A 16,391-nucleotide genomic window follows, 5' to 3' on the forward strand; every position below is an offset into this window, starting at 1 on the left:
GTTCAGAAAATTCTAAATAAAAAGTTCGAAAGTTTCCAATTTTTTCGAAAGTTTAAGATTGGTTCGCATAATTTAAGTTACAAGATTTCTTAGAAGTTTTTTCATAAATTAACGAGAATAAAAAGGAATACAATACTCAGCTCCCGAGAAGCTAGCAGATGAAGAAGTGAAATTCAGAAACATGTCCTAGTAACCATCGCCGTTTGTAAACTTTACAAATTCTCTAATATCAATAAAAAAAACAATTGTATAAAGCAATATGAGCAAGTCTCGCTAATTAAATACAGATGATAACAAGAAATAAATTTACTGAAGAAATTTTATAAACACTGCCACTGCTGTTTTCGTATTAGACAGGGAATGACTGTAAGAAGTTGTCCCTGTGTTAAAATATTTATCTGCCATCCTCAGTCTCTGATCCTTGATTTCACCAAAGATGCTTTTTGAAACACAATCAGCCCAATTCTATACAAATATGTATGCAGTTCTGTTCACTATATATTTCTTATCTTATACATCCGATTATTCGGAGATTACGAACGGGATAAGATTATTGTTCAGCCCCATTCATGAAAAGTCCCGTTCTTACTTGTTTAAATAGGCTTAAATAGATTTTGGAATATGACGAAAGACGAATTCAACTCGACTTGGCCGCCAGAAAATTGCTTTGCTGAATGGAAGTAGGCAAATCCAGCGGATTTGTGTTATCCCCCGTCTTCTTCTTCTTCTTATGCTCATCTGTTGATGTTGCTGTGGCACAAAGTCATTACCCATTTCAGTGAATACCATATGAAATGCAATACTGTGCATTGTTTATGCCTTATTTCTTAATTTCAAACAAATTAGTAACAATAATTAAACTTTTCAATTTTTTAAACAAAATAAGAAACGCGCAACGAAATTTCGATTGACAAATCAGCTGACTTCGAAAATTCGAATTTCCTATTCCCCAATTATTGTTCTCCCTAGGAGAAAAGAATTGGAGGATTTTTTCCGCGGGAATAAAAAAGTCCGTAAAAAAAATTCCTAGGGAATATTTAGAATTGGGCTTATCGTCTTCAATGCACAATAGATATCAACAAAATATTGTCATTCGATATCATAAACAAACCCAACTTACAGTGGTTTAGAGCATAAGTTTTGTCTTGATATGCAAAGAAAAGGGAGATATATGCAAAGCATTTAACAAATCAAATTTCACCGAAATATGTTTTTAGAGCTTTCCTTATTCATTAGTTGTATCCCAAGATACAACTATACTAAAATGTTTAGATCTCATTAACACAAGATACTGATTATGTCAGCCCATTTAAGTTCGAGTAGTGTTGTTGCTCAGAATTTAGTGCACTGCTGCCAACTATGGTTTTGTGGCAGTATAAAATAGACCATATTAGCAGTTTGGAAACAGATACAACTAATTAAGTGTATCCTATTGTACTTTTCTGCATTTATTCATTAAAAATTAGGTCATTGTACAGGTATGTATAACCGAACAATTACGTAGAAGTTTTGTCACAGCCGAGTTAATTTCATTTCTCTGGAACAAGCATAAACACCTTAATTTTTTTATATTAGAGCAATTTGTTTAACTAATTAAAACTTTCCATTATAATGAAAAATGTATATGGAAATGTCAATATAAACGCTTAATAAGCTTTTTGTATCGAAAATTTCCACAAGCTATAATGGATCGAAGCGGACGCCGTGGTGTTATGGTAGCATGGTCCGCCTACTACACCGAGGGTCCTGAAGTATAAAATTACAGAAGGGTTGAAGAAACTGATTGAAACTTGAGCGAAGGTCCTGGGTTCAACTCCGGGGCAGAGTAACATCAAAAATTAGGAAAAAAGTCATTTCAATTAGAAAGTGAAAACTCATCTGCCGTGCAGATGCCGTCCGGAGTCGGCGTAAAAGCATGTAGGTCTCATTTGTAGGAAAAATGAAAAGAAGCACGACCCAAATTGGAAGGGAAGCTCGGCCTCAAATCTCTTCGGAGGTTATCGCGCCTTGCATTTATTTATTTAAAATGTGCCGAGTGCAAACAAACAAGATTTCTTATTGTATAGCTTTAACTAAATTTTTTTTTTTTTTTTACTTAGAATTCCTTAAATTTTGACTGAAAAATATTTGCCTACCTTTTAATCACATGACTCAATTATGTAGGTATAAATAGCGGCCACAAGATTAAACTCGGTGTATTTTGTACTTAAAAAGTGGTGCAAAAGTTCGAAAACTACAATGAATTCACAGAGAAATTTCGCTATCCGGTGTGTCATTTTTAGCTGCCTTGTCTCCTATACGAATGCGCAATTTAGCGTTATAAATGGCGAAACTATTGGAATAGAGCAGACCGCACATACAGTGGCAATATTTCAAAATTCCGCTCATATTTGCTCTGGTTCCATAGTCACTATGTACTCGGTGGTTACAGCTGCACATTGCCTATTTGACAACCCAAAAAACGAATTCGTCATTCTAGCTGGTGTAAGTGATATACGTAAATTCAGCGAATTAAGAAGTGGGCAACGACGCGATGTGCAGGATATTATTTATGATCCTGGTTATAATCTAGGCTCAACATATATGGATATAGCTGTAGTAAAAGTGAATAGATTTATAAAGACTGTGACAGTAAAATCTATAAACCTTCGCTGTTCCAAGTTAGTACCGGGCATGGAAATGCGATTGAGTGGATGGGGTTCGGTAACTGCAAATGATACGGGTCCTAATCCTCTTCTCCTATATACTCAAATGCGTATAATAAAAAAGCGTGCATGCCAAAGTTTTTATGCGAAGGTACAGCCACCGATAACTCTGGCAAATACAATCATTTGTGCTGTAAGTAGTAGTGGAAGTGCTGAAAGTTTTGGAGATTCTGGAGCAGGGGCCGTTTGGAATAACCTGCTTTATGCGGTGGTACACGGTAGTTGTAAGATACCCGGGACTCCGAGTTTATTTACAGATATAACAAATACACAAGTTCGAGCATTTTTAGAGTTAAATATACAATGACGAGTGTTATTATAACTTAACTGTTGAGTGGAATATCATTCTTACTTGACAGAACACCGAATTTCGAAGCATTTCGTGATAGGTCGTTTTCGAAAGAGCAGTTGAGATATGGTGACATCCCACAGACGCAGTCGAAATGGCGATGTTTTTACTTGTATCATGTACAAATAAATTGTTATGATTGCGAATAAATAAATATTTTTAATTGTATGTAACGAAAGTGGTGCGTGAGCATGTAAATGCTTTAAGTTGTGAAACAAAACTTTGATCACGACTATAAAGTTCCCTCGTGTATGAGTAGGTCATTAGATAAAACGAAAATAGCGGAATAATTACTTTGAGGCCCTGGCAAATTTCTTGTAAAACATGTGATCCAACCAACTCTATGGAAGTCAACGTAATTGGTTACTGAAGTCATAGAGCAATTCCTTAGTTGGTTTTCCCCCATACCCGTAATCTACAAATGTTTGCGTTGGTGAATTTATTCACATGTTGGATATTATATTTTTCGTATTGAAATACATTTTCTATTTTATGAAGTTATCACATTTTTTTAGGTTAAGTTACCAATAACCGATGCCAGTATACATATGTTTACGAATTGGGCGTTATGAATATCCGACCACTTCACCGATAAAGATTTAAAGCTACTAGCTAAAAACGCAATTGAAGATACCCAGTCAGAGGAATGGAGAAGAAATTACAGCCACTTTTACAAAATTTACAATCCAAGTGGCAAGAAACCATATTATTACATAACAATAAAATTAAAACATTCGTGCGACTTCGTATTTGGCATACAATCTCGACATACTCCTACCTCCTGAACGGCTCAAACAAGCCCAACTGCCCATTTTGCGATTGCAACGATCTAAACATAACGCACATTTTAGACAGCTGTCCGAACTTACAACGGAACAGAACTTCCATAGTTGGCACCAGTAAACAATCCAACCTCCTCAGCCACACAGTTGACCGTAATAATGATTGTAACATTATATGTATAATCTAATCCATATTACATATATACAAATCCAAATGTACACTAACATTTTTCCTTCACTTTCTTTTGTAGTTCATACATACCCATATGTACATATATATGTATGAGTGTATGGGTATTAACCTCGGTTGATTTGTATGGACGATAGTTAATCGAGATCGCACTACCAGTTTTTCGTTAGGATTTGGGCTCAGGAAAAAAAAGCATACCCATTAGACTGGGTCGATTTATTAGCCGATATCGCGCCATCGATTTTTCTATAGGATTTGGGTTCAGGAAAAAAAGTTCCACTAAGCATACCTAAAAAAATAATTTTCCAGCCTGAGAAAAAAATGGCGCAAGAGTAAATTTTTCGACCAAAACACTCCTCAAAACCCAAAATATATATATATATATATTAGGGCGGGTCGATTTAAAAATCGCTCATTGCTCTGTGAAAATCGTATTCTAGGGATCAAAATAAGAAACTTTGCCGAAGGAACCATACCTCTAAAACGAATTCTGGTGTCCCCCAATTTGGGTCGAACTTTTGGGTAGGGGCGGTTGGCGGCATCCGTGGTGTGATGGTAGCGTGCTCCGCCTATCACACCGTATGCCCTGGGTTCAACTCCCGGGCAAAGCAACATCAAAATTTTAGAAATAAGATTTTTAAATTAGAAGAAAATTTTTCTAAGCGGGGTCGCCCCCCGGCAGTGTCCGGCAAGCGCTCCGATTGTATTTCTGCCATGAAAAGCTCTCAGTGAAAACTTATCTGCCTTGCAGATGCCGTTCGAAGTAGGCATAAAACATGTAGGTCCCGTCCGGCCAATTTGTAGGGAAAAATCAAGAGGAGCACGACGCAAATTGGAAGAGAAGCTCGGCCTTAGATCTCTTCGGAGGTTATCGCGCCTTACATTTATTTATTTATTTTTCTTTGGGTAGGGGCAAATTTTGAAAAATCCCACTTTGGCCCATTTAGAGTGCTCCAATCGAGTCCAAATGTATGACCGACCCCCACTAACTTTGGAGGCCCGACCCACCGATGCCAGCGGCACACCCCCTGGAAACCCTCTGGGGGTTCACCATTTCACAGAGCAATGGGCGATTTTTTTGCCTCCCCACAAATCGACCCGGCCTAATATATATATATATATCTATATATATGGGGAATTTCATCCCATTTCGACCAATTTTGAACCCGATCCCTTTAGAATTGGCTGAAAGTTTTTCTTCTTTTTCTAGCTTACGAAAGACGTATTTCAGAAGTTTTTCAAATTTTTTCATCCAACTCAAAAAAAGTTATGAATTTTTAAAAAAAACACCGTTTTTGTTTTCAAAACGCTATAACTTTTTCAAAAATTGACCGTTTGGGATTTTTTTTTTAAATATGTTTTTAAATGTACTTTTCGGAAAAAATTCAAAAAAATGTTTAAAGTTGAAAAAGTTATTGCATTTTGAAAAAACACCGTTTTTTTTTTCAAAATATTTAAAACTTATTTTGAGTTGGAAAACGGTTTTTTTTTTTCAAAATGCTATAACTTTTTCAAAAATTTACCGTTTGGGATCATTTTTTTTTTTTTTAATATGTTTTTAAATGTACTTTTCGAAAAAATACTAAAAAAAATTTAAAGTTTTTTTTTTTTCAATTAAATAAAAAAAAAAAAATTCTCGGCCCACTCCGGGATTAGTGGGGATGATTGCAGAATTGATTGAAGTTTTTTATGAGCAAAAAAAAAAAAAGGGCGAAATTCGAAAAATCTCAAAAAACTGAAAAATTCCAAAAAAAAAAACTTTAAAATTTTTTTTGAATTTTTTCCGAAAAGTACATTTAAAAACATATTAAAAAAAATCCCAAACGGTCAATTTTTGAAAAAGTTATAGCGTTTTGAAAACAAAAACGGTATTTTTTTAAAAATTCATAACTTTTTTTGAGTTGTATGAAAAAATTTGAAAAACTTCTGAAAAACGTCTTTCGTAAGCTAGAAAAAGAAGAAAAACTTTCAGGGGTCGGGTTCGAAATTGGTCGAAATGGGATGGAATACCCCATATATATATATATATATATTTTTTTTTTTTTTTTAACCTGTTGTAAAAACGTTGGCGATAACAGTTTTTTGAAAAAAAAAATATTTTTTGGGTTTTGGGGAGTGTTTCGGTCGAAAAATTGATCCTTTTGCCATTTTTTTTTCAGGCTCGAAAATTATTTTTTTGGGTATGCGTAGTGGAACTTTTTTTTTCCTGAGCCCAAATCCTATAGAAAAATCGATGGCGCGATATCGGTTATTAAATCGAACCAGTCTAATGGGTATATATATTCATATATACCTAAGCTCAACCAGTGTATACTATAAAACTTAATATACCCCAGCGGGTTAGGGGGTCAATATACCCGCGGTAGGTATGCCTGTCGTAAGAGGCGATTAAAATACCAGATTCAAGGGGCTGTGTAGCGCAACCCTTCAGGTTGCCAGCGCAATATATAGCTTCTCCAACGCCAATTGTCAACCTCACCTATCCGCGGCGAATCCTGTTTCATTAACAGACGATGCTCTGACGGCCCCTAGCTCCTCATGGAACTGTGGGGTGGGGAGGGAGGGATGGCCTTAAGGTTTAGTGTGGCCATATAAATCGTTCCCGAGATGGTCAGGATCTGTATCCGGCAAAGGACCATCACATCGATAACACTCCCCAAAGCCTTCGGGGGGCAACCTTATCGCTACAACATCAACAACATAAAACTTAATATTTAGTAAAACTTAATATTTGTTAACGTAAGCCGAAGGCCCTGGCAGCCAGCGCTTTAGTTTGTAAGTGGAATAATAATTATTCATAATTATTTCTCTTTTAAATAAATAAATAAAAATAAATATTTTTCAAAAAAAAAAAAAACAAGTACAAAAACCCTCAAAAGTGTTACATTACTAAAACTAAACTACTCTGACAAAACATTTTCCCTGCTAACAAGCTGTTTGTATTTGTATAGAAAAACAACAATATAAAATCTGAATTATCAAACCAAACAAGCTACCACCACAAGTGAAAACCACTATTTGAAAATTATTAATTAAACTTACCGTCAGCGTTGATTTCCGTTTTGGTCTGTTGCGGGCTCAGGAATACATACACTACAAAGAAAGAAAAAGAGAAAGCAATTGAATATTTAAAAGTAATACTCGTAGTCGGTGAGCCAGAAGAGGAATAGGAAATGCAATTAATCAAGTGTTAGAAAATACTACATCAGATATATGAGTAAGTTTATATGCAGGTATGGAGGATATATGTATATAACTGTATATGGGGAATTCCATCCCATTTCGACCAATTTTGAACCCGACCACTTTAGAATTGGCTGAAAGTTTTTCTTCTTTTTCTGGCTTGCGTAAGACGTTTTTCAGAATTTTTTCAAATTTTTTGATCAAACTCAAAAAAAGTTATGAATTTTTAGAAAAACACCGTTTTTGTTTTCAAAATGCTATAACTTTTTCAAATATTGACCGTTTGGGATCTTTTTTTTTTTTAATTTGTTTTTAAATGTACTTTTCGGAAAAAATACAAAAAAATTTTTAAAGTTTTTTTTTTGTAATTTTTTAGGTTTTCGAGATTTTTCGAGTTTCGCCATTTTTTTCTCATAAAAACTTCAATCAATTCTGCAATCATCCCCACTAATCCCGGAGTGCGCCGATGATTTTTTTTTTATTTAATTGAAAAAAAAAAACTTTAAAATTTTTTTGTATTTTTTCCGAAAAGTACATTTAAAAACAAATTAAAAAAAAAAGATCCCAAACGGTCAATTTTTGACAAAGTTACAGCATTTTGAAAAAAAACACCGTTTTTTTTTTTTTAATTCATAACTTTTTTTGAGTTGGCTGAAAAAATTCTGAAAACCGTCTTACGCAAGCCAGAAAAAGAAGAAAAACTTTCAGCCAATTCTAAAGGGGTCGGGTTCAAAATTGGTCGAAATGGGATGGAATACCCCATATATATTTGTGCTTTTTGCGGCGTCTCGTGGAAAAAGTTCGCAAAGAAACTCCACAACAAATTGAATTGCATGGTGTCGGGCTTTTGTCGTTTTCTTCTTTTCATGCAGTATTTTTAAGGCAGCAAATTTACACAAATCAGGTGGGGCAAAAATAGAGAAAAATAAACAAATCGAAATGAAATTAGAAGCAAAAAAAGAAACACAAAGGGTAGAATAGGATTTGTGAAATACAAAAAGCAACAAATGGCGATGAAAATCGAAAACCCATCAGGAGGAAGGGAATAAAACAAAAAACAAAAAATTAGGTGAATCCTAACAACGAATTGTTCAAACAGCGTACACTCGAATGGGCATACACATATGAAACCCATACATACATACATTATTTGTATAGGTCATTCCAGAGTTACTGATTTATATGGAAGCTTTTGTTAAAGTGGTAAACACTGGATTTAAATAAAAGATTATCTCGCTTAAATTTTGTTGTGCGCGTTTTCAGTCAGTTTTTGACTATTTAAATATAGAAAAGATATTTTCAGACTTTTTTCCTAATACATCGGAAAACGGTATCTTTATTTGATTGAGTCTTAGTCAAAATTTTTTTTATTTTATTCTTAGCCAAAAATTTTCTTTCAATACAATTAAACAAGTAATTATATTGTAAAAGTTGTGCGATATTCAAACCTGCATTATATCACTTAGTTTCTTAAAGAAACTTCTTTTGGAAGAACTTCATTGCAAAATTTTTAATCAAATCGAAAATCGCTTATTAGTAGACTTGAAATAATTTTTTATTTTTTTTTTTTTTTTGTTGGTTTTTTAGTTTTTTTTTTACTTCATTTATTTATTTTTTAATATTTTAGTTATATTAATATTTTTTTATAATCATAGTTATTATATTTATTTATTTTGTTTATTATTATTCTAGTTATTATATTTATTTTTGTTATTATATACATATATATTTTTTATTATTAAAATTTTATTTTTAAAATCATTCCAATCATTTTTGTACTCAGCGTGCTTTGCACACAGAGTAAATTAACTTTGATTGGCTAACGGTTGGTTGTACATATATAAAGGAATCGAGATAGATATAGACTTCCATATATCAAAATAATCAGGATTGAAAAAAAATTTGATTGAGCCATGTCCGTCCGTTAACACGATAACTTGAGTAAATTTTGAGGTATCTTGATGAAATTTGGTATGTAGGTTCCTGAGCACTCATCTCAGATCGCTATTTAAAATGAACGATATCGGACTATAACCACGCCCACTTTTCCATATCGAAAATTTCGAAAAACCGAAAAATTGCGATAATTCATTACAAGACAGATAAAGCGACGAAACTTGGTAGATGAGTTGAACTTATGACGCAGAATAGAAAATTAGTAAAATTTTGGACAATGGGCGTGGCACCGCCCACTTTTAAAAGAAGGTAATTTAAAACTTTTGCAAGCTGTAATTTGGCAGTTGTTGAAGATATCATGATGAAATTTGGCAGGAACGTTACTCCTATTACTATATGTACGCTTAATAAAAATTAGCAAAATCCGAGAAGGACCACGCCCACTATTAAAAAAAATTTTTTTTAAAGTAAAATTTTAACGAAAAATTTAATATCTTTACAGTATATAAGTAAATTATGTCAACATTCAACTCCAGTAATGATATAGTGCAACAAAATACAAAAATAAAAGAAAATTTCAAAATGGCCGTGGCTCCGCCCTTTTTCATTTAATTTGTCTAGGATACTTTTAACGCCATAAGTCGAACAAAAATTAACCAATCCTTTTGAAATTCGGTAGGGGCATAGATTTTATGACGTTAATTCTTTTCTGTGAAAATGGGCGAAATCGGTTGATGCCATGCCCAGTTTCTATACACAGTCGTCCGTCTGTCCTTCCGCATGGCCGTTAACACGATAATTTGAGCAAAAATCGACATATTTTTACTGAACTTAGTTCACGTGCTTACTTGAACTCACTTTATCTTGGTATAAAAAATTAACGAAATCCGACTATGACCACGCCCACTTTTTCGATATCGAAAATTACGAAAAATGAAAAAAATGCCATAATTCTATACCAAATACGAAAAAAGGGATGAAATATGGTAAGGTAATTGGATTGTTTTATTGAAGCGAAATATAACTTTAGAAAAAACTTTATAAAATGGTTGTGACACCTACCATATTAAGTAGAAGAAAATGAAAAAGTTCTGCAGGGCGAAATAAAAAACCCTTAAAATCTTGGCAGGTATTACATATATAAATAAATTAGCGGTATCCAACAGATGATGTTCTGGGTCACCCTGGTCCACATTTTGGTCGATATCTGGAAAACGCCTTCACATATACAACTACCACCACTCCCTTTTAAAACTCTCATTAATACCTTTAATTTGATACCCATATCGTACAAACTCATCCTAGTCACCCCTGGTCCACCTTTATTGCGATACCTCGAAAAGGCGTCCACCTATAGAACTAAGGTCCACTCCCTTTTAAAATACTCATTAACTCCTTTCGTTTGATACCCATATTGCACAAACGAATTCTAGAGCCACCCCTGGCCCACCTTTATGACGATATCTCGAAACGGCGTCCACCTATGGAACTAAGGATTACTCCCTTTTAAAATACTCATTAACACCTTTCTTTTGATACCCATATTGTACAAACAAATTCTAGAGTCACCCCTGGTCCACCTTTATGGCGAAATTTCGAAAATGCGACCATCTATACAACAACCACCGCTCCCTTTTAAAACCCTCATTAATACCTTTAATTTGATACCCATATCGTACAAACACATTCCAGAGTCACCCCTGGTCTACCTTTATGGCGATGTCTCAAAAAGGCGTCCATCTATAGAACTAACTAACCACTAAGTTTTAAATAATCATTAACACCTTTCATTTGATACCCATATGGTACAAACACATTCTAGAGTCACCCCTGGTCCACCTTTATGGCGATATCTCGAAAAGGCGTCCACCTATAGAACTAAGGCCCACTCCATTTTAAAATACTCATTAACACCCTTCATTTGATACCCATATCGTACAAACACATTCTAGAGTCACCCCTGGTCCACCTTTATGGCGATATCTCAAAAAGGTGTCCACCTATAGAACTAAGGCCCACTCCCTTTTAAAATACTCATTAACACCTTTCATTTGATACCCATATCGTACAACACCCATTCTAGAGTTACCCCTGGTCCACCTTTATGGCGATATCCTGAAATGGTGTCCACCTATAGAACTATGGCCCACTCCCTTTTAAAATACTCTTTAATACCTTCCATTTGAAACCCATGTCATACAAACAGATTCCAGGGTTACCCTAGTTTAATTTTGCTAAATGGTGATTTTCCTTATTTTGTCTCGAAAGCTCTCAGCTGAGCATATAATGTTCGGTTACACCCGAACTTAGCCTTTCTTACTTGTTTTTTACTATTTTTGTTATTATATTTATTTTATTTTTATTATTTTAGTTGGTTTATTAATCTTTTTTATATATTATTTTAGTTATTATATATATTTTTTATATTATTAAATTTTTATATGTATATAATTAGCGACATGTATGTATATAATTGGGGACATCTCGAAAAGGCGTCCACCGATAGACCTAAGGCCCACTGCCTCTTAAAATGCTCAGTAACACCTTTCATTTGATACCCATATCGTACAAACAAATTCTAGAGTCAGCCCTGGTCTACCTTTATGGCGATATCCCTAAATGGCGTTCATCCATAGAACTATGGCCTATTCTCTCTTAAAATACTCTTTAATACCTTTCATTTGATACACATGTTATACAACCACATTCCAGGGTTACCCCAGATTGATTTTCCTTATTTTGTCTCCATAGCTCTCAACTGAGTATGTTATGTTCGGTTACACCCGAACTTAGCCTTCCTTACTTGTTGTTATTGATATTAGAGAAAAATTGTATGTTTACAAACGGCGATGGTTACTAGGACATGTTTCTGAATTTCACTTCTTCATCAGCTAGCTTTTCGGGAGCTGAGCATTGAACTCGAATCTCCAACATTCATATCAGTGCAAAGGCAGGGGCTTTTAGCTGCTCAGCCATATGAATGTCCCGTTGTTCGCTGTACAATTGCTCTCTAAGAGTTGCCTTAGTGAATGTTTTTTGTGCAGGCTTTGCTGGTCTTTTCAATTTAAAATGAAACATCTTTATTTTTCCTCCAATTTTACCCAACGTTTCGCCAAACTCCTTGGCATCATCAGGGGTTAAATCTTTTTATTAATTACAAGTTAAAATTTTTATTTTTAAAATCATAACAATCATTTTTTTTATTCTATTTGGTTGTCATATTATTTGAATACAATTTTTTTTTAACTACTCAAAAATTTTATTTTTAATTTAATAACAAATTTTTATTCTAACTTATTTTATTATTTTTTTATTAAATTTTTTTTTATTATTTTTGTAGATTTTTTTGTTTTTTTTTTTTTTTCTTTTATTTTTTCAATATGTTTTTTTATACTTTGTTTTTTTTTTTTTTGCAATCACGGTTTTTATGGATACGACTCTCAAAATTTGCCGAATAAACAAAAATATTTCCCATACAATATATTTGTGGAAACGCCCATACAAAAAGAATATAAACTAACCCTACCGGATTTAATTGTGTTTTGCCAAAATACATTAAGCCACAGGTGCACTACACCAATGCGTAGACATAGCACACAAGAGCTTTACCATGGTGTTGACGCTGCTGGTGCGCTGCTTATGTCCTGTGGCCGCCTACCAACATATCACAGCATAAATACATGCAAACACATTCATGTAAGTTTTGTTGTAAATAGAAGCATTCGATGTGTTTTGTACAACTTTGTTAGAACATCAACTTGGCAAAATTGTTTATCAGTTTCGGAAATAATTTTTTTTTGTGTTTAAACGCATATGAGTACACAGATGTGTGTTTGTTATGCCATGAATTTAGTAGCCACAAAATAACATACACTTTAGGGATGTTACAGACCCTCGATTGCAAATCCGAAGCTACTGAACTTGACTATAGGGGCGAACAGTGAAAAAGCAGGGGCATCTTAATTACTTTCGATATTTTAAGAAAAGACTACTATGAATTTTGTAACTAAACATATGCATACCAGGGTTAGGTTAGGTTGAACTGGCCAGTCAATAAAGACTTCACATAGACCGAATGTGTCCATAGTCTTACCAGAATTCGTTTGACGACCAAACAGAGAAACCTCAGTTAGGCACCAAGACTTATCTTATATAGAACTTCGTGCTCCTGACAAATACTAGAAGCTGTATAAGACTTAGCTTAATTGATGCCTCGATATCTGGCAACTGCGCCGCCTCTAGTAGTTGGCACCTTAACCTCGCGGGCGCAGTGACCGGGAACCCAGAAAGGATGTATGGTTCGGCCAGAGTGAAGTCTCTCTATTTGAGATTATTGCCTTGATCGCCGCCTGACTATCAATATATTTATTTACACGACCGCAGCTTAAGCAAGGTTCCTCCAGAATTTCTGCTACTTTCTTCATGGCTGTAAGGCAACGAACTATCTAGTATAACTCTAGTGCTGTACTTTTCTTGTAAGGTTACCCCTTCACGCTTAGGCGTCCGAATAGATACCTTTATATTTCTTAGTAAATAATCGGGGTTTTCGCGTTAGCGTTTAATCTAACTCCAGATGCGTGGAGGCGTGTACTTCCCGAAGCACCTGATACATCAGAGAGCTAATTGATGGTACACATCTGCCGCTTATGATGACTGAAACGTCACCTGTATATGCCGTAAGTTTGACTGGTCCTTTGTCGAACCGCTTAATTGGTTGATGACCAGCGTTCACAGCATTGGTGAGAACACCCGCACAGATTTTGTGGCCTCGCATAGACCTCATTGCGACGTGATCATTCTGTCCCAGCGAGGTAGGGGGTCAGAATATACCCGCGGTAGGTATGCCTGTCGTAAGAGGCAACTAAAATACCAGATTCAAGGGTCTGTGTTGCGCAAACCTTTCAGGTTGCCAACGCAATATATAACTTCTCTAAACCCAATTTGACGAGGCTCTGGCGACCCCAAGCTCCCCATGGAGCTTGCGGGTTGGGAGGGAGGGATGGCCTGAAGGTTTAATGTGGCCATATAAATCGTTCCCGAGATGGTCGCGCTAGCACCTTAATGCTGCTGTGTTACCTGAGCGTGCAGCATCTGTATCCGGCAAAGGACCATCACATCGATAACACTCCCCAAAGCCTTCGAGGAGAAATCGCTACAACAACAACAACGTGATCATTCTGCAGCTTAACATGGAGCCGATCCAATTTGTTATAGCTGGATGTAATTCAATCGAGTTGAGGCTGTCGTTGATTTCTCGTCTCGAGATATTGCTGAAAACCCCGGCCATATCCAATGCATAGCAATCTCAAAAAAGTTTTCGACAAAATGGGAACATTCCATGTATTTACGAAAATTTCGAACATATGACTTATGGCGTTTTCCACTGAATCCGAAAAGAATCCGATTACCTACAAATAAAGCCATTTTGCCCCAGGTGGCCTAGTTCAAAATTTAGAATTTAAGTGTGCAACATGCAGGTAACATTTTTTTCTAGAAAAGAAAACGCCATTCGAGTTTTCTAAATTTTTTTTTTTTTTTCTTTTTTTTGAGTATACAGTTTTGTAACCTAATCAAATTTATTCTGCCGCAGTTGAAGTTATACGTCTCTCGAAATTCACATTTATTTTTTGACATTTTTTTTTCACGAAGGTAAAAGAAAATGTCACATTTTATATGGACTTAAACATCCTTCACAAAATAATTTGTGAAAAAGCTATGCGAATTTTGAGAGACCTGCATACATATTACTTTTGCTTTATTATACTAAAATTGATTGGGCTACAAAACTGAAAATTCATATAACGCCATATAAAAGCTAGAAATTTTTGTAAAATTTTGTCGAACTTTCAGTTGCATAACATTTTTTTCTTTAAATATCAAATACTGTCGTTTTCCGTTTCGATTCCGATTCAAGTTTCGTAACATGGCTAATACAAATACAACGGGCATTATGGGCATATTGGCCACCAATACCAATTTATAGTGACATGCCAATAGAAAATTTAAAATTCAAAAACAGCAACGAGTTGGGGAAAACATTAAAATCTACTTCTGCGTAACATTTTGTTATATGAATGTAAAAATGCTAACTTAATTGGTTACGCAACCCAAATGTAGGAAACAAAAAATTACAAGCCAGCAAAAACTCTACAGATAAAGCGGTCTTGTGGCAACAACAGGACCTATTAAATGAACAGTTCGCTATCTTTCGCCTAACATCAGAAAACCGCAGCCACCAGTAGGAGCTGTGCATCCTACGTTGCGGATGTTTGCCGTCTTTCCGCTGTTGCCGCAAACAGTCAACCACTTTTTGTCATATTAATTAGTTGCAATTTTTGGGTAGCTTAAAAATTTGCCAGCTGTATAACGCCCATCCGCACTTGGATTTGTATTAGAGCAGAGTGTTGCTTGGTATTAAGTCTCTGCTGCTTGTGTACCAAATACTGATAATACTCTTGGAATGTATTGGCAATAAAGCTTTTGGCTGTCAAATTGGTTATCGCCAGTTGGCTTAATTTAATTATGTTACGTTTGCTTTGCAATGCTTTGTTTGGGGGTCAGTGAACTTAAGCTAATAGAAGGAAGAAAAAGGACCACATCTTAAAAAGGACCACATTCTACTACTGCAATTTTTGAAAAGTTATATGAAAATATAGAAAAAATTGTCGACATATGACAGAAATTAAGACAAAGGTTAAAAAAGGCACTGAACTGACATTAACACTGACATTAAAGTGAACTCAAGTGATAATTCCGTAATGATAAAATTTAGTCTCTTCTTGTAGGTGATTATGTGATTTGTGCAAGAACCTATATTTTACAACAAAAAAACTACACAAGTAAATTTTATGCAACTTTTTGAGAAACAGATAAGCGAAGTATGAGAATTTATGCTTTTTTTGCAATTTTATGCAGATAATACACCTGTGTGCACAAAGTTAACAGTACAAATTAAATTGCATCAGTCTTTAATTTATTATAGCTTAGCTTAGAAAAAATTGTATGACAAAAACTATGTTAGCCAATTATAAAAACGTTTCCGAAAAAACCTAAAATTCAAGGTGTTCGAAAATTCTTCACAACTTCAAAATACATACACAGAATATTAAAAAACTTTAGTAAGGTACCTAATTAAAATCTGTTGAAAGTCCCACTGATTTTCGCACCTTTCTCGTAATAGCAAGGGAGATCAATTCTTCCTCCGCCTATTTTCTCAATTCAGTTGACAAAGTTTTGCCTTCATTAGGAATACTTTCTGGGTCGAAGAGCCTGTGTACATTCACACA

At 34.8% G+C, this 16,391-nt stretch overlaps 1 protein-coding gene across 1 annotated transcript in view; it reads right to left on the reverse strand.

The window, feature by feature from the left end:
* Window positions 1-16,391, reverse strand: part of Gp210 (nucleoporin 210) — a 243,821-nt gene that overhangs the window by 30,130 nt on the left and 197,300 nt on the right. The window contains exon 23 of the mRNA XM_067775759.1: window positions 7,069-7,119. Within this exon, the coding sequence (XP_067631860.1) occupies window positions 7,069-7,119 (51 nt within the window). The remainder of the gene's footprint in view (window positions 1-7,068; window positions 7,120-16,391) is intronic.

Source organism: Eurosta solidaginis, chromosome 3 (genome assembly GCF_040869045.1).
Source record: "Eurosta solidaginis isolate ZX-2024a chromosome 3, ASM4086904v1, whole genome shotgun sequence".
NCBI classification, from domain to species: domain Eukaryota; kingdom Metazoa; phylum Arthropoda; class Insecta; order Diptera; family Tephritidae; genus Eurosta; species Eurosta solidaginis.